This window comes from Nematolebias whitei, chromosome 1 (assembly GCF_014905685.2).
Source record: "Nematolebias whitei isolate Nwh7 chromosome 1, NemWhi1, whole genome shotgun sequence".
NCBI lineage: Eukaryota > Metazoa > Chordata > Actinopteri > Cyprinodontiformes > Rivulidae > Nematolebias > Nematolebias whitei.
Genome location: NC_056498.1, coordinates 59,837,306 through 59,860,893, shown reverse-complemented (window position 1 = coordinate 59,860,893; position 23,588 = coordinate 59,837,306). Strand labels below are relative to the sequence as shown.

Here is a 23,588-nt window from a genome sequence, read left to right as displayed (position 1 = left end):
TCACAGAAAGCTTTTAATAAAAAAATCCGTAAACAAGTTCTCAGCTTTTTTTTTTTCAGAGAAAAACAACTTTTTACAGGAAGACACGGTTTTCAACTGTGAATTTTGGAGCTTCGACAAGACAGAGGTTTTTTCCCGAGGTCGGCCTGTTAGCTTAGCTCATAGCTTAGCTTCTCAGCTTAGCTGCTTTTAACAAACCAAAAACACAATTTTGGACGGTTAAAATGGATTTTAAAGAGAAAAGAGAAAGGGAGGGGTCAGTGAAGACTGAGTACTGGAGTTGAGCCTTTTGTCATCCACTGTCATCAGTAGAAAAAGAGAGACGATAAGAAACAATAAAGCCAATAAATGAAAATGAGGATGATAATTGTCATTTATCATGCGATTAATTGAGTTATTGTTTATCGTGACAGGCCTACTAGTCATTTCTGTATTTGCTGAGGCTGATTAGCTGTGGTGATCATATTTGGTAAAGAAAATTCCAAAGATTTTGCTCATAATCACTGGATCGAACTCTATGAGGAGCCGAGTCCCTCACTGAGACTGGCTGAAGAAGCCCAGATTCAAATTGACAGCAACACATTTCCTGAGCTGTCGCTGAACATCTGCTGTGACTCACAGACTCACAAATCTGGCAGACAAACAGTGAAGATGAGTAATTATACATAACCAGAGAGACAAACTGCCTGGCCAGCCGTTTGTAAGACAGACGGACAAACGGCTTCGCAACAGATGTGATGCTGCTCGAGCTGAGGGCCGATGCTCAGAGGAGCCATGTATTGCACGAACAAAAGAACTTCCACTCCGCACAGGAAAATACATTTGAACATCAATCAAAAATATCAGATCAAACATAACTTTGACTCTTTCCTCCTCTGTTTAAGATGATTGTGATAATTTTTCTAAACAAAATTATTACTTAAATAAAAGGTCTAATATTCCTTGAATTAATGCATACTATATTTCAGCCATTTTAGTCAAACTTTCTCTAAAGTTATGATTGATTCGATGTGATAACACAGAGTATGTGATGTGAATGATTCAGTTACTACTAGAACAAATTTGACCACAGTGTCAGTAAAATGGGCTGAATTGCAGCCATATACATGATGATTGATGTTAATTAACTGTGATAACTATAAATGGATATTTAATAATTATTTTCTGAGAGTTTTGATCAAATCTGTGCAGTGGTTCATGAAATACAGTAATTTACAAACAAACAGGGTTTACTCTGTTTTGTAATGATAAAGTTTTAGGCAAAGTAGCACTCAGTATTTTCAAAGTTGATGCTATATAAGCCAAGTAAAAAAATCCAACAAAGCTGTCAGGTCCTGTGGACAGTTTATTTTTGTTGAAACGTTTCATCTTTCATCTAAAAGACTTCATCAGTCCGATTAGCCTCAACAAACTCTATCTTGTAAATTGCACACTCATATAGTAGGTCAACCAGTTTCATGGTTCTAAATTGGCTTCTGGAGTCCACCCTCTCCCTCGCTGACTCGTATGAGACAGCCATGGCCAAAGTGGTTCAAAACATCAAAGTTCATGCTCAATAATCCAGGTCAAAATCCAACAATTTTCAGTCAGGTCCTCTGGACTGTATGTTGCTCAGCCACTACCACAAGAAGTTTTAGCTCAATCCATGTACAACTGGTTAAATTAAAGCCCTCTTTGTGTTCAACTATGTCATGTTGGCTGTGATGGCCATCTTGAATTGTGTTAACTTTGCAAATGTATATCCAATGATTTCTTTCTTCGCATTTCATACAGTCGTCTATAGGCTAGATAGTGTACTAACGCTATGACCAAATGAACACGCACACACAGATTTGGGCAAAAAACATTATTGCCTCTCACCTTTTTGAAGTATAATTATGTCTGTATAAATCTGCTATTTCACATCTTGTATTATGCCTTTAAAACAGTTGTAATTAAATAATGTTTGTGGTGTTTCTGACAAACACTGTTTTCTAGAAAGCAAAAAAGCAGAGCAAGTGATGTATGTTTTTTGTAGGCATTCTTTTTTTAACACTATTGATTTTAATCTTAGAGTTTGTAGCCAAGAATAGACAAGAGAAAAACATGCAGCAAAGGGCATCAGGCCAAGATACAAACAGTCTGCAACAAGGATCAGCCTCCACACCTGATGTGTCGTCTCAACCAGTTGAGCTACTCAGCCCTCCCTCCATTTTTATCCTTTTACACATAATTTATTGTCCTGTCACAAAATCCCACTCACTAAAATGAACCGTAACACAAATTGCAGACTCTCAACACGACCACCAGCAGAATGTCTGTCAGTATTGAAAGGTGACATGCAGAAACTGTCTGAAATTATCTAAGATCACTATTTGTAAAAACAAACTACACTGAGGACAGAAACTCAGCTTTGTTATGTCACAGCCTTATTCAAAATTGTATTAAATTAATCTCTATCCTCAAAATTCTACACAAAACACCCCATTATGACAATGTGAATTAAAAAAAAATTTTTTTAGATTTTTGAAAATTTATTAAAAATAGAAAACTAAGAAATCACATTTCTGTAAGTATTCACAGCCTTTTCCATGAAGCTCAATATTGAGCTCAGATGAAACCTGTTTCAACTCATCATTCTTGAGGTATTTACAACTTAAATGGAGTCCACCTGTGGTCAATTCAGTTGATTGGATTTGATTTTGAAAGGCACACATCTGTCTATATAAGGTCCCACCGTTGACTGTGCATGTCAGAGTGCAAACACCAAGCATGAACCAAAGGAATTGTCTGTAGACCTCCCAGACAGGATTGTGCTGATGCACAAATCTGGAGAACGATACAGAAAAAATTCTGCTGCTTTGAAGGTCCCAATGAGCACAGGAGCCTCCATCATTCATAGATGGAAGAAGTTAGAAACCAGCAGGACTCTTCTTAGAGCTGGCCGGCCATCTGAACTGAGAGATCGCAGGAGAAGGGCCTTAGTCATGGTGGTAACCAAGAACCCAATGGTCACTCTGTTAAAGCTCCAGCGTTCCTCTGTGGAGAGAGGAGAACCTTTAAGAAGGACAACCATCCCTGCAGCAATCCACCAATCAGATCTGTATGGTAGAGTAGCCAGATGAAAGCCACTCCTTAATAAAAGGCACATGGCAGCTCGTCTGGAGTTTGACAAAAGGCACCTGAAGGACTCTCAGACCACGAGAAACAAGATTATCTGGTCTGATGAGACAAAGATTGAACTGGTGCAAATGCCAGGTGTCATGTTTGGGGGAAACCAAGCACCGCTCATCACCAGGTCAGTACCATCCCTACAGTGAAGCATGGTGGTGGCAGCATCATGCTATGGGGACGTTTTCAAGCAGCAGGAACTGGCAGACTAGTCAGTATAGAGAGAAAGATGAATGCAGCAATGTACAGAGACATCCTGGACAAAAACTTGCCCCAGAGCGCTCTTGAGTTCAGACTGGGGTGACGGTTAATTTTTCAGCAGGACAACGACCCAAAGCACACGATCAAGATCTCACACGAGTGGCTTCAGGATCAGTTTGTGAAGGTTGTGGAGTGGCCAAGCCAGAGTCCAGACTTGAATCAGATTGAACATCTGGAGATATATGAAAATGGCTGCACAGCCGACTCCCATCCAACCTGATGGAGCTTGAGAAGTACCGCAAAGAAGAACAGGGATAAAGTGCTTAAAGATTGATGTGCTAAGCTTGAAGTATCTTATTCAAAAACACTTGAGGCTGTATTTGTTGCCAAAGGTGGATCAACAAAGTATGAAGCAAAAGCTGTGAATACTTACTGTACGTAAATGTGATTTCTTAGTTTTCTATTTTTTTGGAAAATTTGCAAAAATCTCAAAAAAAAATTATTTACATTGTCATAATGGGGTATTGTGTGTAGAATTTTCAGGAAAGAGATTAATTTAATACAATTTGGAATAAGGCTGTAATGTAATCAAATGTGCAAAAAGTGAAGCACTGTGAACACTTTCCGGATGCACTTCATGTAGCGAGAGCTAATAATAAATCAGAGGAACCAACAGACCTTCACAGGGTTATCAAATTCATAAAGACTCATGGCATGCCCTCAATGACATAACCTTCTCTGTCCATTTGATTATGAGTCACTCATAATGGTTTGCTGTCTGCAGAAATGAAACAATTTAGGGTCTGACCCAGCTTCTTTGTTTTGTTGCCTAGAAACGGCTTTTAAAAGCCAAAAGACTCTGTGGCTGAGATTTGCTTTTCACCTTTCACCCCTTTCAGGATGTGCAAGGGCAAAAAACCCCCAAAAAAAACACAGCTGACAAAATATTACAATTTTTACAGTATCTAAGCTCACCTGTTCACTTCATTGTTCTGTGGTGTTGTTGTGAGACAGAGGACCAGAGGTGCAAACTCAAAAACTCAAGTGAAACTTGTAGTGAGGTGACTAATAAGAAATATTGCAAAAAGCTGATGAGGCAGCAAACACAAAAATAATTCCAGGGAGTATTTAAGAAATATGGGTACAATAAGACTGGAGAAGTTCTTTCACCAGTTCCCTCTTCAGGGTTCGCCACAGCGAGTCATCCTCCTCCATCTCACTCTGTCTTCTGCATCCTCTGTCCTCACTCCAACTACCTCCATGTCCTCTCTAACTACATCCATATATCTCCTCTTTGTCTTTTTCCTGGCAGCTGCATTTCTAACATCCTTCTACTGATATTCCCACTGTTCCTCCTCTGGGTCTGTGTCTGGGGGGTGGGGGCGGCGGAGGTCTGGGGTGGTCATCCCCTAGAAAATTTTGAATAGACACGGTTTCCTGCATTTTGGTGTATTTTAATAGGTTGTTTAACATCTATGTTTAACTACATTTGTAAACACCCCACTTCTGTCAAGCATCCTGCCCCCCTTCCCCTTACTTGATGGTTCTGAGCTCGATACTGTCCCGGCTCGTTGTTGTCCGATCCCACATGCCTCCAGGTGCCTACTTGCAGTTGTCTCTGGGCTCCTGCCTGCATACGACTGCCTGGTTAGCTCAGCACTTAACACCCCCACCCCAACACACACTATTTTAGGGGCAGAGATTTTTTTTAAGGTTAAACACGAAAATGCTACTTGAAGAGGCAGATTATTATGGCTGTTGTGTTTAAAATGAGTGTTTATGTAATTATTTTCAATTTACATATTCAATATGTTTTATTTATTCAAGGCAGTCATATGTGCTCATAACTTCATATGAGTAAGTCTGAGAGTTAATGGATTCAAGCCAGATCCAAGCAAACAGTTACTGGAACGCACCCTGTCAAAATAAGAGTGTTCCCGGATCCTATTCCAGAATGATCCGGCTCAAATTAAGCACTGGCTTTACATCATAAGGACTCAGACGAGGTGGTTTGGGCATCTGATTGGGATACCTCCTGGACCCCTCTCTCTGGAGGTTTTCCAGACACGTCCCACTTGTAGAAGACCCCTACAGACCCAGAACTTGATAGAGAGATTATATATCTTTTTTACCCTGGGAATGCCTTGGGAGCGTCCAGGAGGAGTTGGAGAGTGTCGTTGGGGAGAGGAAATCTGGGTCTTCCTACTAGGCCTGTTCCCTTTGCAACCAGACCACAATTAAGGAGTAGCCTTGATGGACGAACAAATGGATGGATGAATGAATGAACAGATAAATAACAAGCCGAGTCAAGGAAAACAGAAACAATGATCAGTGACACAAAGAAAACTAAATAATCTGAAACATACAGAACTCTAAGTAGTATAAGATAAGATAAAACATAAACTCAAAACACAAAAACCACAGGATCATGGTACTTTTCTTGTGAACGTTAGACCCTTTGCATAAAATATATTCACACAAATGAATTTTCAGTCCTGCTAGGACTTAAATCTGTCGCCTTTGATCATAAATGATACGTTTTATTGGAAATAAAGTTCAAAAGCAGAATGAATGAGTCAGTCACTTTGTAAATGACAAAAGAGCCAAGAGATACCGTAAATCAATGAATGTAAAAAAAAAAAATACACAAAATTGTCCTGTTAAATCAATCACAATTCCATCAGTCTTCCACTTCATTCCTACAGAAAATAACTTTATTTATTTTCATTGACAGCTCCTTGGTCTCCACAGCTTAGTCTCGGCTTCCGTCTTTGTTTGTCAGTTCTTTCTTTTGTCCTTTTTTTTTTAAATTTTATAAGACAATACACCTCCTGAAAGAAGAAGTGGAAAGAACTCTAATTTTCCTGGGGTGTCTGGTGACATTAAGAAATGCATTACTCATAAACACACAAGAGGGACAGCAGGATTAGCTCTCTCTTCTCATAATTGTCTCCCTTGTTGGGAGTTTAAACTGTGTGCTACTTTGCTCTGTGCAGATACATAAAATTTGTGAGGACAGCATTTTTCTCTCTCTCTCTTTCTCAAGGTGCAACTTTTTGTCTGCATCTTTGAGTTTTATTGATGCCATAAGTGCAGGTCGGCTCCCAACTCATTTGTGCCAGGTGAGCCTGTCAGAACTCCAAAGCAAACAAGATAATTGCAGACTAAAATCTGCAGCAATTATCGGGCTGTTTGCTCATCTTAGGTTAACAGCTACACATGTCAAACTGAGCAGATGTTTCAAAACTTAGGTCAGAGGAAGTTAGATGTGGAATAACAGCTGTCAAGGGTGGCAGATTCAGTGCAGCTCACAGTGGCGAGTCATCCAAATAAATGTTTGTGAAGTCGCACGCTCACCCAGTGCAATCAAACCCAATTCACGCCCATAAAAGACGAGATCTAAATCAAATTCAATAACAATCTATTTCTTTTCCAATATTTTTTGCACTTGTGGAGAGCTAATTTGCATTAATTAGCTTGAAGTCATTCTCTTTAATCCCATATTACCCACCTCCTGCTAAGTGAAGTAGTGTGTTAATCTATTTAAATAATTTATGTGCATCTTATCCAAAACCCCACATCATTCATTCTGAAAGAGCAAAAAGCAAAACCTCAATCCCAGATGGACAGGTCATTATTTGTTTTACTTTGTAAATAAAGACTCCATTAATAATATTTATTTGACCCACTCATTCATTCTGCTCCCCAGGCGCTCTAAAGGGCAGCTCACTGCTCTACATAGAGGGCTGTGATAGCTCGGTGGTCTGTGGTTGCATCAGGAAGGCATCCAACGTAAAAGTGATTGCCATGTCTTCATGAGAGTTAGTTCGCTGTGGCGACCCCTGATGAAGGAAGCAGCTAAAAGAAGGAAAACAATACAGGTGCTGGTCATAAAACTGGAATATCATGAAAAAGTTGATTTATTTCAGTAATTCCATTCAAAAAGTGAAACGTATATATTATATTCATTCATTACACACAGACTGATGTCTTTCAAATGTTCATTTATTTTAATTTTGATGATTATAACTGACAACTAATGAAATCCCCAAATTCAGAATCTCAGGAAATTAGAATGACCAATTAAAAAAAAAAGATTTTTAGAAATATTGGCCAACTGAAAAGTATGAACATGAAAAGTATGAGCATGTACAGCACTCAATACCTAATTGGGGCTCCTTTTGCCTGGATCACTGCAGCAATGCAGCGTGGCATGGAGTCGATTAGTCAAGTGTTATGAGAGTCCAGGTTGCTCTGACACTGGCTTCTTCTTCTTCTGAATTGTTGGGTCTGGCGTATCGCATCTTCCTCTTCACAATAACCCCATAGATTTTCTGTGGGGTTAAGGTCAGGCGAGTTTGCTGGCCAATTAAGAACAGGGATACCATGGTCCTTAAACTGAGTGTTACTTTGCCTAAAACTTTAGCGTTATAAAATGGAGTAAACCCTGTTTGTTAAAGCATTTCATGAACCACCGAACAGACTTCATCAAAACTCTCAGAAAGCAATTATTAAAAGTTGTAAAGAAAAAGTAAAAGTTAAGTTAGTACAAGTTTTTAAAAAGTTATCCATCCACCCATCCACTGTCTTCCGCTTGTTCCAAAGTCGGGTCACGGGGGCAGCAGCTGGAGCAGGGAAGCCCAGACATCTCTTTCCACAGCCACCTCTTCCAGCTCTTCTGGAAAGATTCCAAGGTGTTCCCAGGCCAACTGAGAGACATAATTTCTCCAGCGTGTCCTGGGTCTTCCCCGGGGTCTCTTCCCAGTCGAACATACCCGAAGCACTTCCCTAGGGAGGCATCCAGGGGGCATCCTTACCAGATGCCCGAACCACCTCAACTGACTCCTCTTGATGTGGAGGAGCAGTGGTTCTACTCCGAGTCTCTCCCAGATAAACAAACTTCTCACCCTGTCTCTAAGGGAGAGTCCAGCTACCCTGCGGAAGAAACTCATTTCAACTGTCTGTATTCGCAATCTCATTCTTTCGGTCACTTCCCAGAGCTTGTGACCATAGGTGAGGGTAGGAACATAGACCGACCGGTAAACAGAGCATTTTGCCTTACATCTCAGGTCTCTCTTCACTACAATAGACTGGTACAGAGTCCACAATACTGCAGATGCTGCACCAATCTGTCTGTCAACCTCATGTTCCATTCTTCCCTCATTCGTGAACAAAACACTGAGATACTTGAACTCCTCCACTTGAGGCAGAACCTCACCCTCAATCTGGAGAGAGCAATCCACCCTTTTTCGGTTGAGGACCATGGCCTCAGATTTGGAGGTGCTGATTCTCATCCTAGCTGCTTCACACTCGGCTGTGAACCGCTCCAGTGAGAGCTGAAGATCATGGCACAATGACGGCAACAGGACCACATCATCTGCAAAGAGCAGAGATGGAATCCTGAGGCCACCGAACCCAAAACTCTCCGCTCACTGGCTGCACCGAGAAATTCTGTCCATAAAAGTTATGAACAGAATCTGTGACAACGGGCAGCCCTGGCGGAGTCCAACTCCCACCCTGAAGGGGTCCGACTTACTGCTGGCAATGCGAACCAAGATCTGTCACAGCTTGTACAGGGACTGAACAGCCTGTAGCAACAGGCCACCAATCCCATACTCACAGAGCACCCCCCACAGTGTGCCCTGAGGAAAACAGTCAAATGCTTTCTCCAAATCCACAAAACACACGTAGACTGGATGGATAAACTCCCATGACCCCTCAAGGACCCTAGTGAGGGTAAAGAGCTGATCCAGTGTTCCACAGACAGGACGGAACCCACATTGTTCCTCCTGGATCTGAGGTTCGACTATCTTCAACTTCATCAAAACTCTCAGAAAGTAATTATTAAGAGTTGTAAAGGAAAAGTAAAGTTAAGTTAGTACATTTTTTAAAAAAAGTTATTAAATATAAAAAAAAATTCTTATTAAAATAAACAGTTTCCTTACCAGAACAAAATAATGCAGTCATCTTATCTCATCTTACCTAATCTTATTTTCTTATTAATGGATCGTACTCTAAGATCCATTTACAATTATCACAGCTAATCAACATCAACCACCATCTGGCTGCAAAACAGTCCATTTTACTGACATTACGGTAAAATTTGTACCAGTAATAGCCGAGTCATTCACATCACATATTATTATATATATATATATATATACATATACACTGTGTAACTCATTAATTCATTCAACCTTTATTTAGACAGGTAAATCCCATTGAGCCTCGAGGACTCATTTACAAGAGAGAGCTGATTTCAACAAATAATGTAATCACAGCAAATCAATCATAATTGTAATTACATTATTACTGTTTAGCGTATATCTTAGACCAGGTACTGGTAACTTTGGCACTGTGTGCAGGTGCCAAGTCCTGTTGGAAAATTAAATCTGCATCATCATAAAGTTGGTCAATAGCAGGAAACAAGAAGTACTCTAAAACTTCCTGGTAGATGGCTGCGTTGACCTTGGACCTCAGAAAACATAGTGGACCAACACCAGCAGATGACATGGCACCCCAAACCATCACTGACTGTGCAAACTTAACACTGGACCTCAAGCAACATGGATACTGTACCTCTCCTCTCTTCCTCCAAACTCTGGGACCTTGATTTCCAAAGGAAATGCACAATTTACTTTCATCAGAGAACATAACTTTGGACCACTCTGCAGCAGTCCAGTTCTTTTTGTCTTTAGCCTAGGCGAGACGCTTCTGATGCTGTCTTTTGTTCAAGAGTGGCTTGACACAAGGAATGCGACAACTGAAACTCATGTCTTGCATACTTCTGTGCGTGGTGGTTCTTGAAGCACTGACATCAGCAGCAGTCCCCTCTTTGTGAATCTTCCCCACATTTTGGAATGGGTTTTGTTTCACCATCCTCTCCAGGGTGAGGTTATCCCTATTGCTTGCACACTTTTTTCTACCAGATGTTTTCCTTCTCTTCGCCTCTCTATTATTGTGAACAGCCAGCCTCTTTAGCAATGACCGTTTGTGTCATGCCCTCCTTGTGCAAGGTGTCAGTGGTCATATTTTGGACAACTGTCAAGTCAGAAGTCTTCCCCATGATTGTGTAGCCTACAGAACTTGACTGAGAGACCATTAAAAGGCCTTTGCAAGTGTTTTGAGTTAATTAGCTGAATAGACTGTGGCACCAGGCATCTTCAATATTTAACTTTTTCACAGTATTCTAATTTTCTGAGATCCTGAATTTGGGGTTTTCATTAGTTATCAGTTATAATCATCAACATTAAAATAAATAAACATTTGAAAGATATCAGTCTGTGTATAAAGAACAAATATAATACACAAGTTTCACTTTTTGAATGGAATTACTGAAATAAATCAACTTTTTCATGATATTCTAATTTTATGACCAGCACCTGTATGTAAAATAAAAAATTGACCCATTCATGTAATTTCATCTCTCAAAATTCTCATGCAATGAAGATACATTCTTCACTCTCTGATGGATGCACCTTTCTCCTCCATGAAACATCGTCTGCTAGTTCAGTCTGTTGTTTTGACCTTTAAATCTGTTTGAAAATTAAGTTATGGCTTGCTTTTGTATGAAAAAGGGCATTTAAAGTCCCTCCTGTATTGGTAACCTTGGTAACCTGCAAAACTGAGCTTCCTAAAGTGAGATTAACAATATTAAAAGGAGCAGTTTAATATAAAGTAGGCTTTGTATCCTATTTTATTCAACTATTTGTGTGCCTAAACCTCACCGAGTATAAATTTAGGTTGATAAGTTATGAGAATTTTATGTTAAAACAAGCAAACTGAAAGATAAGTCCATCTTAACATAAACTCTTCTTTCATCACACTGATTTATGTTGTTTAAGCATCACATATACAGATTCAGTCAGATGTTGTGAACAAGATCCTAACACACTGTTTATTTTAGGACATCATACACAGCATTTGGCCTGGATGGCCACAAATTCAAATAATTTGTTTTAAGAACACGACTGTTTAGTTGTTAACCCTGCGCTGAAACAGGCTGATAACATTTTCTAAAACAAGAATTCTTCTGAGCTTTTGCATCTAAATAGTTCTTGGGTTGAACTCGTGTTGTCCTCATTGAGAACCTTTATTTTAGGGGGTAAAGCTTTCTGCAGATTTTATAGATAAAATGCTCATAAAGGCAAACAACCTCCGCCTGAGGCAATAACGAGCCAGATGCAGATGCGCTGACGGGATTGCTGTACGTCTGCCGGCAGCATTATGAAAACAAGTATCTAGCAGTCATTCTGCAGAAGAATGAAATATTAATCAAATCTGGCATAACATTATTTTTTAACAGTTTTTTTTTTCAAGTTTTCCAGCACAATGCGATGAGAAATGACTAGGAGCAGCTGGAAAAGTGTTTCTCTCTTAAACTGGATTAAATGTTGGGATTATCCTTAAAAAAAAGGATTACAGTTTAGCATTAGTGTTGCTGACAGAAAATAAGCATTAAGGACACCAATAATATGAAAAATGGTGCCACTAATTGCAGCCTGTAATTGACTATTTGTGGCAGATTCACTAATTTGAGCTGTTTTATGAAACAATTTTAAACATGTTTGTTGACAGGGCTTTGGCAGACAAGTGACTCTAGGTCTGTTATCTGAGAATCTATGGGACACCATTAGATCAGGCAGTGGGAGGTAAGATAATTCATCAGTGGGGGATCTCTGGTTTTAGACTTGTGAGACACCTTTGAGCTTTACCTGGGTTTTGACTCTCAAATGTGCACCTACCTTCTTATAATTCAATTCCACTGAGTCATTCTGTTCACATCACGTGAAAAAGCATCCAACATGTGTAAGACTTCACTTGTTGTTAGGATGGGCACAGTCCAGGTCAGCAGGTGCAGCTTATATTTATGAGCTTTAAAAAACAACAACGCTCCAGCTGCTGAATGTCGCCAAATAGCCACAGTTGCTCATCAACCTGGATGCCATGTGGAGGGGTGAGATGCATTTGGGGGAAGCAGTGGACTCATTTAGCAATCATCAGGCTCAAAACAACTCCCAGTGTTGCCATGGCAACAGGAAGCAATCTGCACCGGCGGCGTATTCCTTGTGGAAAACCAAATCAATTGATTTTTTATTTTTTTTTTTCCAGTTGAGCGTACACCTCCCTGGTCACGTTGCTCACCAGAAGTTTGCAGATGTTTGCAGAGGGGGGTCGAGAGTGGCTGCAAATGGACAGAGATAAAAGAGTAAAGAGAACGAAATGTTTTTATGGCTTTGAGTTTGTCATTACTCAGACTGCAAGGAAAAGCGGGGGGGAGGAGGAGGAGGAGGAGGAGGGGGTGATAGCTCACATCCTCTGCTGCCTCTATTTATTCTGCCCAAACTGTTTTCAAGGCCAAGTCTATAAAATGGGGTTGAAACGATCAAGACGATAAGCAAATATCCATCTGTGTTTCCATTATCTAAATGATGGTTCACTCTCACTCTGCCAAGAGGGAGGAAAAACAAACAGGAGGCAGGAAAAGGGAAAATGAGAAAGATGGATGAACAATGATGATGGATGGTTGGGTCTATCTCTTACCTTACCTGTAATTCCCACAAAGACTCATTAACTCGGAAAGTTGCATAAAGCAGGACATCTCTTTGGTCACAAATAGCCCTCTGGCTGCGTTCAGCCTGAGAAAGCGTTATTATTGGAGAGAGTGAAGCTGCTCAAAACAACAGCCCTTACGTTTTGTCCCAGTCTGCTGCATAAGGAAGTGTTACCTAAAGCTCAGCATCTTTAATTTGCGTCGCACACAGATGGCTGCCGTCATTAACACAATGCTGGCGTCTAAACTTCATTTTAAAGGAGATGCTGCCTCTCATTTTTGTTCTGCTCTTCATTTGGCCTTTATTTCATTTTGTCGCTTTGAAGGCCCGAAGAGCAGATCAATTCTAATCAAGTGCTTTGGGTCGCAAAACATCTGCCACAGATGTGAGCATTCTTTGGCCAAAAAAACAAAACAAACATAGCTCAGCGAGCATTCAGAGAAGAATTAGTTTGTCCAAAGTGCATTCATTTACAGGGAGACGTCCAAAGTGCATTCATTTACAGGGAGACACTAGTGAAGCTGTATTAAATCAGGGCAGAAATGAGGCTCTTGTTTGCCCAATTTGGCCACCGGAGACTTATAGTTCCTGCCTGACTGCTCTTCACTGACTCCATCAGACCAGAGAAGTGAGTATTTGTAAGTTGAACACATTAGACTGAATGTCTTTGTCCTTTTTCTAGCCGTCCTCCTCTCATCCTTCTCATTTCCTCATTACATCAATCGTTCTCAGCACCACCCTGCTGTCGTGGGCAGCCGCGTTCCAAGTGCACTTGTCATTTTCCTGATGCTCGTCTGTATCTTGCCCACAAATCCAACGCCCTTTTCTACCTGAAAGAGCTTCCCTGAGCTTCAGCTGAGAGAGTGTTGGAGGGGTGGGGGGGGCTGGGGTGCGTTGCATTCCCTCAGCAGAAATGTCAACTTATCATGTGCAATTAGGAACCTGCTTATAACAATGAAATTCAATGCCAAGGGCCAGAATGTCATTCAATAACTGAATAGATTTCAACGCAAGGGGATTTAACTTTACATGACATAGGGAGCATAAAAAATGGGAACCTTTAAAATGTTGTTTTTAACAGATTGCACAAGTAATGTGAACAATTAGTACTCCACAGATTCTAAAATGAAAGCAGATGAAAACCTGTTGTACACGTTTTTAGAAACTTATCCATTTTAACAGGCTTTTTTAAATTACAATTTCACAACTTTTAAATCAATGGTAAACAAACACCCCCACAGTGACAACTACCCCCAGACAAACTAATAATTAAAAGAAAAAGCTAAATAAATTAAACTAAATGTAATAAATAAATAAAGCTATGTTTACACATTCACATGTCATGTTTACGTATAGGTCAAGGTTTTCTTTATTGTCGTTTGCATCTCATGTGGTACATGTGGTGGAACGAAATTGTGTACACAGGGTCCCAGCATTCCAACAAAAGTATGAATTGTAAAAGAAAAACAATAATAAGATCTAAGAAATGAATGAAGAAATACAGTAGAGCCTCGCTACTACGCGGTTCGTTTTTTGCGGATTTGTTATATCGCGGTTTTTCAAAGTAAGATTGAACATGACACAATTGGCTGATGATTAGGCGTGTTTGTTCCATCTGAAATCCATGACCATCTTCTTTGTCTTAGTCACATTGATGCGAAGGTTGTTCTTCCTGCACCAGCTCTCCAGGTGTTCCACCTCCTGCCTGTAGCTGGACTCATCATTGTTTGTGATGCATCCCACCACCACTGTATCATCTGCAAACTTTACAACGTGACAGCCTGGATGGCTAGGTGTGCAGTCATATGTTAACAGAGTGAACAGGAGGGGGCTCAGTACACAGCCCTGGGGGGAGCTGGTGCTGAGGGTTATGATGGATGAGGAGAAGTTGTGGATCCTCACAGACTGTGGTCTGTTTGTTAAGAAGTCCAGGACCCAGTTGCATAGAGAGGGGCTTAGTGTGAGTACCGTCGTTTGTCCATCAGGGTTTGGGGGATCATGGTGTTGAAGGCAGACGTGAAGTCCACAAAGAGCATACGGACGTAGGAGTCCTTCTGCTCCAGGTGGGTGAGAGCAGTGTGGACCACAGAGGAGATGGCGTCCTCTGTTGATCGATTCTCGCGGTATGTGTACTGATGATGGTCCTCGTTGATGTTGATGGTTGTTTTGATGTGGGTCATGACCAGTTTTTTGAAGCATTTAACGGCTATCAGGGTGAGGGCTACTGACTGGTTGTCCTTCAGACCAGTCACTGTAGATGTCTTTGGAATTGGGATGATGGTGGCAGTCTTCAGGCAGGTGGAAACTGTTGCAAGGGTAAGTGAGGAGTTAAAGATGTCGGCCAGCACCTCGCAGAGCTGATCGGCCTAATGTGTATATACAATATATACAGTATAGACACATGTCAAAACACGTGGGTTCAGATCAGAATGGTCTGACAACCTGCACTTACCATGGGACAGAAGGTATTTCAAAATATACAGCCTTACAGACAAAGTCTGCCTGATTGTGTCCAGTTTAAAGAAAATGAAGGACCTCTCTGATCCAACTTGTTTATGTAGGTGGAGCTGCAGATTTTCAGTTTAGCAGGATTGGCCTCTTGGTCAGCAATTATCTGTGAATGCTATTAAATACTTTTTGCAGGACAGAAAGCAAGTAAAGTTGGCCACACCCTGAACAAAGCAATCCTCTCCAGTTACATAGATAATTTGAGTAAAAATATACACCAGAGCCTCTTCGTTGAGGAACAGCTTTTAAATATGTGTCCATTATTTGTGCAAGCCTGCATTTAATACAGTGAGGATGCAGCGTTGCATAAAACTGTGCCTGTTCCAGACTGAAGATCTGTGCACCCTCTTTGAAACATTCATCCAAACACCATCTGAGATCAACAATCCCAAGTCTTTCTCTCATACAGTTCCTATGGAAGAGTTTGAAATGTTGAAAGTACTTAAATATATACAAAAACTTGTAGAAGCTGTAACAACACTCTCAAATCAAAAGGGTTAGGAAGAGGGATGTGAACTGAACTAAGAAAGTATTGGTTTGAATTGGAGAAGTAGAGTTTAGAAGTAGCAACAAATTTCTCAAGGTTTTGATACCTAACCCAGTCATGCTAGAATTATCCACTAAAAGTTGAGGAAAAATATGATAAAACTCTTAATTTTGTGTTTGTATTTAATTTCCCTCTGGGATTTATTTAATTTCCCTCTGGGATTAATAAAGTATTTTTGAATTGAATTGAATTCAAAATCATAAATTCAGAAGCAAAATGTAGAGAAACTATTTTCAGCCTGCCTGTGCTTTTTGCTTTTTTATTTGTTCCAACTATTTATAATTGCAACTAATGTTTTCACATTAGTTCGAACTATTCAAAGACTTAATTCTAACTTGCATGAAGAAAACAAATATTATGAAAAGTTTCTTCAGACGGGCTGTTCTGGTGCATTTTGTTCCCGTGAGAATAAAGTGGCGCATCTTCAGCGCCAGTAGTTGTGGTTCTATGGACCAAAGTGGTAGAATAATTCATACAGTTCAAAAGTCACGTTTTTGTTCATGACATTTTCCACAGCAGACATTTTTTCCTTCTTCACACTCTCTTTGTTGTGTTTGCGTTCTTCGCTCTGGAGAGGTTGGAGACATTTTACGCACGAACGCCAGCCAAGCTGCGCATGGTTTTACTTTGCCACGTATAAACACACACACACGCACACACACCCACACATACACCCCCACCCCCCCCACCCCCGCACACACACCTTGTCGTCCAGCGCAGCAACAGGTTAGATGAGTCTGTTTAAAACGTGTAAAATAAGCGCAACGAGCTTTTTGTTCTTGTGTCTTACCTGACGATGATGTACATGACCAGCACATTTCCCACCAGCCCCACCATGCACACGATGGAGTAGAGAGCCGTGATGATGATGGCAATGATGAAGGGGTTGGCGTCGTCCTCCAGGCTGCCGGTCAGCCCCGGGTCTCCGCCGCACCGCGGCTCCGTCAAGTTGCTGTTGTCGGTCCAGTTCCGGCAGAAGCCGCTGCTCGAGAGCAGCGGCAGCTGGAGCAGCTGCTCCGCGTCCGAGCTGTTGCCTGCGCTCTCCATGGTCCCGCTTCGGGTGTGCGTGCGTTTCCCGCGCTGCGTCTGTCTCCGTCAGGAGGCTGCCGGGCGATGCCCCGCTGTCTGTCTGTCTGTCTGTCTGTCTGTCTGTCTGTCTGTCTGTCTGTGGCTCGTCTCCTCGGATGCGTTTCAGGCGCGTGTCGAACCTCAGCTGAGAGTGTGGTTTTGGAGCGGGGTGTGTTTGGGAGTGGGGGGTGTTAGCGAGTTTCCTTACGACCCTCTCGTGTCGCGCGGGACAGAGGAGACGAGTGGAAGTGAATTATTTTGCTCTCTTTTTTTCATCCTCTTCTCCCTCCTCCCTTTCTTTAATTCTTCTATTTGCGTTAAATCTTTTCCATCAGGCTACTTCTCACTTCCTCTCTTGTCTTTCTTCTCTTCTTACATCCTTCCTCTCTGATCCACTTCATTCCCTTTCGTTTTTCATTCTTTCTCTTTTAATGTTTTCAGCCTTTTCTTCCTTCCTTCCTTCCTTCCTTCCTTCTTTCCACCCATCCTTCCTTCCTTCCTTCCTTCCTTCCTTCCTTCCTTTTCTCTTCTTCTGTCTACACTATCCAATCTTTTATCTGTTTCATCCATCCATCCATCCATCCATCCATCCATCCATCCATCCATCCATCCATCCATCCATCCATCCATCCATCCATCCATCCATCCATCCATCATTCCTTCCTATTCTTTTCTTTTGTTACACTATCCAATCTTTTATCTGTTTCTTTCATTCATCCATCCATCCATCCATCCATCCATCCATCCATCCATCCATCCATCCATCCATCCATCCATCATTCCTTCCTATTCTTTTCTTCTGTTACACTATCCAATCTTTTATCTGTTCCTTCCTTCCTTCCTTCCTTCCTTCCTTCCTTCCTTCCTTCCTTCCTTCCTTCCTTCCTTCCTTCCTTCCTTCCTTCCTAGTCTCTTCTTCTGTCTCCACTATCCAATCTTTTAACCATTCTCTCTCCCTCTCTTCTTCTACCTTCAACTTTCCATCTCTTATTATTTTATCTTTCCTTATATAATTTTTTGCATCTCTTCTTTCTCTCTTTTCTCCCTTGTTCTCCTGCCTTCCTCTGCATCATTTCTTCCATTTTCTTCCCATGCTTCCATCTACCCTTCATTCTTTCTCTCTTCCCTCTATTTCTCCAAACCTCAGTATTTTTCCACCCTTCCTTTTCTGCCTTTATGCTTCCATTTTTACTTTCAACAGTCTCTCTCTCTCTCTCTCTTTCTCTGCTTTCATCCCTCCTTTACTCCTTCCTCCACCTGTTTCTCTCACATCCGTTCGTTCTTTCCCTTTATGGTTTTGTCTTTTTTTGGTCATTTTTCCATTGCGTCCATCTTTCTTTCCCTTTAATACCTTCTGTCATTCATTCCTCTCATCTGTCACTTGAAACTCTTTCATTTTCATCTATTCTGTTCATTTCTTCTCTCATCTTTTTGCCACTTTGCTCTCATTTGTCCCATTTTCCTTTCTTCTCCCTTTCAAGGTCCCTTCAGAGTTTTTATTGGGCCAATATTTGCTTTATTGTGATCTTCGTGCTCGTGCGGTCGGCAGAAAAGCCCATCGGAGGACGTGTTTGGCTTTAATGTCAGATGAAAATGTTTCACCCGCCTTTTATTGAATATGTGCTTATATTTCCCTTTACTGGTTTGGGTTATTGTCCTTTAAAAGTAGAAAGTGGCTGTGGGGAATGGTAAACAGGTGCACGGAAAATTACAGATAAGGATTGTCCTCACATTTATAAAGTGAGCTCAACTAAAAGATTCAGTCCATTTTCACTCGGCTTAACGGTGTCATTTAATTTATTATTTTATATCGTCTTCATACTGCTTGGAATTATTTTTATTTTGTCTGTGGTTGCACAAAACATTGCTCCTTGAAAGAAACAAGTGCTTCTAGAAAACTTTTTAATGCTCCCTGTTTGCTCATTTGTTTTCAACATTTTCTTCTTTTCCTCTTTTTCACCCTTTTCTCTTTATTTCTTGCTTTTGTTTTTGTCGCTGGTTTTGAATTTGCAACGTGCACATCACTGGAGCGAACAATGCAGAAAGGACACAGTTTGATGGAAACCTTGGAAAATAAATCTGGATGACAGCTGAGGGATTATTTGTCAAGCTGTCATCAAAGTGACTTAATAATCCTTTACACTTTTGATTTCTGTTTTCTGCTGGCGAGGGAACATAATTCAGCATAATCCAATAGGGATTGATTTTAATCAAGTTAATGCCCCTGCTTGTCTCATTATAGCTCCCGAGTGGCAGAAAATGGGCAAAGATCACTTACAAAACGTGCTGCGAGGAAACTTTTCATCATAAATATCGCTGGCACTGAAAGTCGCAGGTGGGCGTTTGTTTTTAACAGCAAGAAAATCCACATAATTAAAAAAATAATTTTGAAAAAAAAAAAAACAGACCAGCTGTGTTGCTTTTTAAATGATTTTTGAAGTTCATCTTTTTTTTTTTAATCACAGCCTTGTGAGTCGAGATGAAAACTTTATATAATTTATAAAAAAATATATAAATTCAGGTTTTTTGAGTTATTTGCATGCTGGTATTTTAATTATTTTCTATCGTTTGCTGTCAAACAGCAAAGTCTGACATTATTTTCTCTTTTCTTTTCCTGTGGTTGTGTACACGTGTCTGTCTGTTAGCAAAATATTCCATGAACGACTTGGCAAGTTTTAATGAAACTTGCAGCGAGTCCATCTATTTTCTTTTAGCTGCTTGTTTCCTGGTGAAGAAGGAGCTGGTGTCCTCAGCAGTCACTGTGCGAGAGGTGGGGGACACCGTGGACATGTCTCCAGTCCATCACTGGGACAAACAACACTCTCACACACACAGGGACAATTAGGTGTGAGTTCTTGCAGAGAGTGATCTTTGAAATGGGTTTTGAAGTCAACCTGATGTGAAATGTACCAAATCCCACGAGTCTATAGCTATAATTTCATGGGTTTCACTATTATTAACTGAAAATGGTGTGTAGCTGAGGTTGATCTCCAACACGTGTTCCGAGTGCTAACGAACTGTGCAAAATGTTTGTTTAACAATTTGCTAATATAGATGAAGTCAGCTATGTCTGTTAGAAACATATCTCATGAACCACCTGATAGACTTTAATAAAACTTTCAGGAAGTAATCAATAGAAGTTCATCTACAGCTGTTTAAAATTTTGGAGTCCATTCAAACCAGCAGGACCATCACAGCTAACAGACTTTAGTCAACACAAATAGGGCTATATCTCACTCAGTCTATCAGATATCAATAAAGCATTGCTCAATAATCCAAGTATACAATCCAACAATTTTCAGTCAGGTCATCTGGACAGTTTCTTGATTTTGTGCTGAAAAGTTTCACCTTCCATCCAGAAGGCTTCATCAGTCTAAGGAAGCACACAATACAAAACTGATTCTCTCCCAACAGATTACTCCAAAGTGGGAAAAAAAACAGTTATGTTGGTGCTAAGATGGTCTCTGGGGCATGCCCTCTCCTCCGGGGCCCGCCCTCTCCATCGTCAACACTCACATCAAACTGGTTCAAACCAACAAAGTCCATGCTCAATAATCCAGGTATACAATCCAACAATGATCAAGTATCAAGTTAAAATAGATATCAAGATCAAATGTAAGCTGAAAGTCAATCCCAGCACATCCTGTGAGCGAGACATCTCGTCAAGTCAAGTCAAGTCAAATTTATTTGTGTAGCACTTTTAAAACAGGAACGGTTACCAAAGTGCATTAATCATATCTTGTGAGATATTGCATGAAACTGTGCATACCAATATTTTCAAGACTTTAAGAAAACTTCTACAAACCATTTTTCAACATGAAATCATTTCAGTTCAGAGGCATGAAAGGCAGCAGATGTAATGAATTCCATCAAGAAATGCTAGGCCTTCAATTAAATAACATAATATTGAACCATTTTCGGGCAGCACGGTGGCACAACTGGTAGAGCTGCTGCCTCTCAGCGAGCAGGTCCCTGGTTCAAACCCTGGTCCAGGGGCCTTCTGGGTGGAGTTTGGATGTTCTCTCCGTGCATGCGTGGGTTTTCTCCGGGTACTCCGGTTTCCTCCCACAGACCAAAAACATGCATGTTAGGCTGATTGGTAACTCTAAATTGTCCCTAGGTGTGAGTGAGAGAGTGAATGGTTGTTTGTCTCGTTTGTCTTTATGTGTCCCTGTGATGGACTTGCGACCTGTCCAGGGTGTACCCCGCCCCTCGCACAGTGATTGCTGGACATGGACACCAGCGAACCCCGTGACCCAAAATGGAATAAGCGGGTAAAGATAATGGATGGATGGATGGATGGATGAACCGTTTTCTTGTTGTTCTCACACAAACACCTTTATACATACAGTATATGATACATGTCTCGTTTACAGCCGAAATAAAACTTCCTCAGGGACCAGAGATTCTTTTGAGCTCATGGTTGAGTAACCTTTAAATACCGTCAACCTTCACTCCGACAGATTTGAGCTGATATGTGTAATTCTTTGGGGCAAGTCTTTTACTTGCTGACTGTAAATATAAAAAGAACCGACGGCGGCCCCACATTAAAATAAATGAGCACCCTTGTAGTTCAGCTGTTTGAGTAGTTGCTTTATAAACCAAGGCCGAGTCCTCGCTGCAGCAGCCTCAAGTCACATTTCCACTACGACCTTTTATTGTTCGTCATTCTGACTCTTTCGTAGCGACTTCCTGTCAAACAAGAGCTCCTAAAAATGGTGAAATGTTTTGAAAAATAATGGTAGCAGTTTGTTGTGTCTAGGTTAATGCGAGTGAGAAACAAAGACAAAGGTTTTTAGTTTTTGAAGGTGATTTTCATTTATACTGCTCATTTAGACTTTTTGAAAGCGTTTTACATCAACAAGATGGTGTTTGCCTGTTTTAGAATCATTCCGTAGCTTTTAGTCGCTGCAGATTTTCTGTGGAAATGTATTTTGAAGCATTTCAGCTACTTGTGGATTTCATTTATAACAGGATTGTCATTTTACTTGAAGTTGAGACATAAATAGAAAGGGTTTAAACAAAGACACAACAGCAAACAGTGCCAAAATAATCAACAAAAAAACAAATGCAATAAAGATTTGAACATTTATAATGCCATAATGCATAAAGAAATAAACTGGATGGTTTAAGGCATGTCAAATTCTCCAAGTACAAATATATTGAACAAAAATATAAATGCAACACTTTTATTTTTGCTCCCATTTTTCATGAGCTGAACTCAAATATTTAATACATTTTGTACACAACAGGTCTTTTTCTTTGTTCACAAGTTTGTGTGAATCTGTGTTAGTGAGCACTTCTTAACAGAGATCATCCATCCACCTCACAGGTGTAGCATATCAAGATGCTGGTTAAACAGCGTGATTATTACACAGGTGTGCCTAGGCTGACCACAACAAAAGGCCACTCTAAAATGTGCAGTTTTATCACAGCACAAAGCCACAGATGTCACAAGTTTTGAAGGAGCATGCAGTTGTCATGCTGACTGCATGAATGTCCACCAGAAATGTTGCACGTGAATTGAATGTCCATCCCTCTATAACAGCCTACAGGCCTGTTGTGTACATAGAAAAAGTCTTAGATCTTTGAGTTCAGCTCATGAAAAATGGGAGCATAAACAAAATGTTTTTGTTCAGTATAAGATGAACAAAAATGCCAGTGTTAAAATGTTTAATGCCAACAAAACATCACATGTTTTCTGTTTTTTTTTGCCTGTAGAAACACAGTTTGGAACATTAATGTTAAGGTTTTTTATTTATTTTTTTTTTATACAAGAGCATAAGGAAAATATCTAACAAAATAAAACTGAAATATTTGTAACTACAGAAATTGTCTAAATTCAAAGGAGCAGAGGTTAATCATTATTGTCAAATAGTTGACAAAACAGCCCAAATGTTACATTTTAAAAGCTCTGTTTAGTTTCAGATTAACAAAGTTCAGTGTTTTTTTGTGTGTGTGTTTTTTTTGGGGGGTGGGTGGAGGGGTATTCGTCAAGAGTGTTGTAAATTCTGTGGGTATTCCACTTTTTTTAAAGAGTCACGTGAGTGTGTAAAAAAAGGAAAGACCCTCACTTTTAGTTAATCCTCTTCAGTCCATTCAAACTTTCATCTGTATTTTTTACTTGTTTCTTACAGCAGAATTGTTATAGTTTAAAAACATGCACTGATAATTTTTTAGAAAAATTCTCTAATTTGAACTCATTAAATTTAATTTTTCCGACCTGAAGCCTTGAATTTTTTTTTTTTTACCTTAATGCATGTCTTATTATTATTATTATTATTATTTTAGATTATTTCATGTTGTTTGAACTTGCAGCAAATTCTTTGCACAGCTCACTGTGACCATTTAACATATTTTTGTATCACTGTGTGCTGAGCGACCTTCGTAAAACTATTTATTATAATTTCCATTTTACCTCTTAGTTCAAATGATAGGATTATATAGTTTTTATCTTTGATATGCATCAACTTGAGAAGGTCTGTACGAACCCACCACATACCCCCGCCCCCACAAAAAAAAAAAATATATATATATCTCTATATATATATATCTATATA

The 23,588-nt window shown here is 40.2% G+C and overlaps 1 protein-coding gene across 1 annotated transcript in view; it reads right to left on the bottom strand.

Moving 5' to 3' along the window:
* oprm1 (opioid receptor, mu 1) overlaps positions 1–17,110 on the bottom strand; it is a 44,189-nt gene extending 27,079 nt beyond the window's left edge. Inside the window, exon 1 of the mRNA XM_037686043.1 lies at positions 16,751–17,110. Within this exon, the coding sequence (XP_037541971.1) occupies positions 16,751–17,007 (257 nt within the window). The 5' untranslated portion in view covers positions 17,008–17,110. The remainder of the gene's footprint in view (positions 1–16,750) is intronic.
* Positions 17,111–23,588: the final 6,478 nt, after the last annotated feature.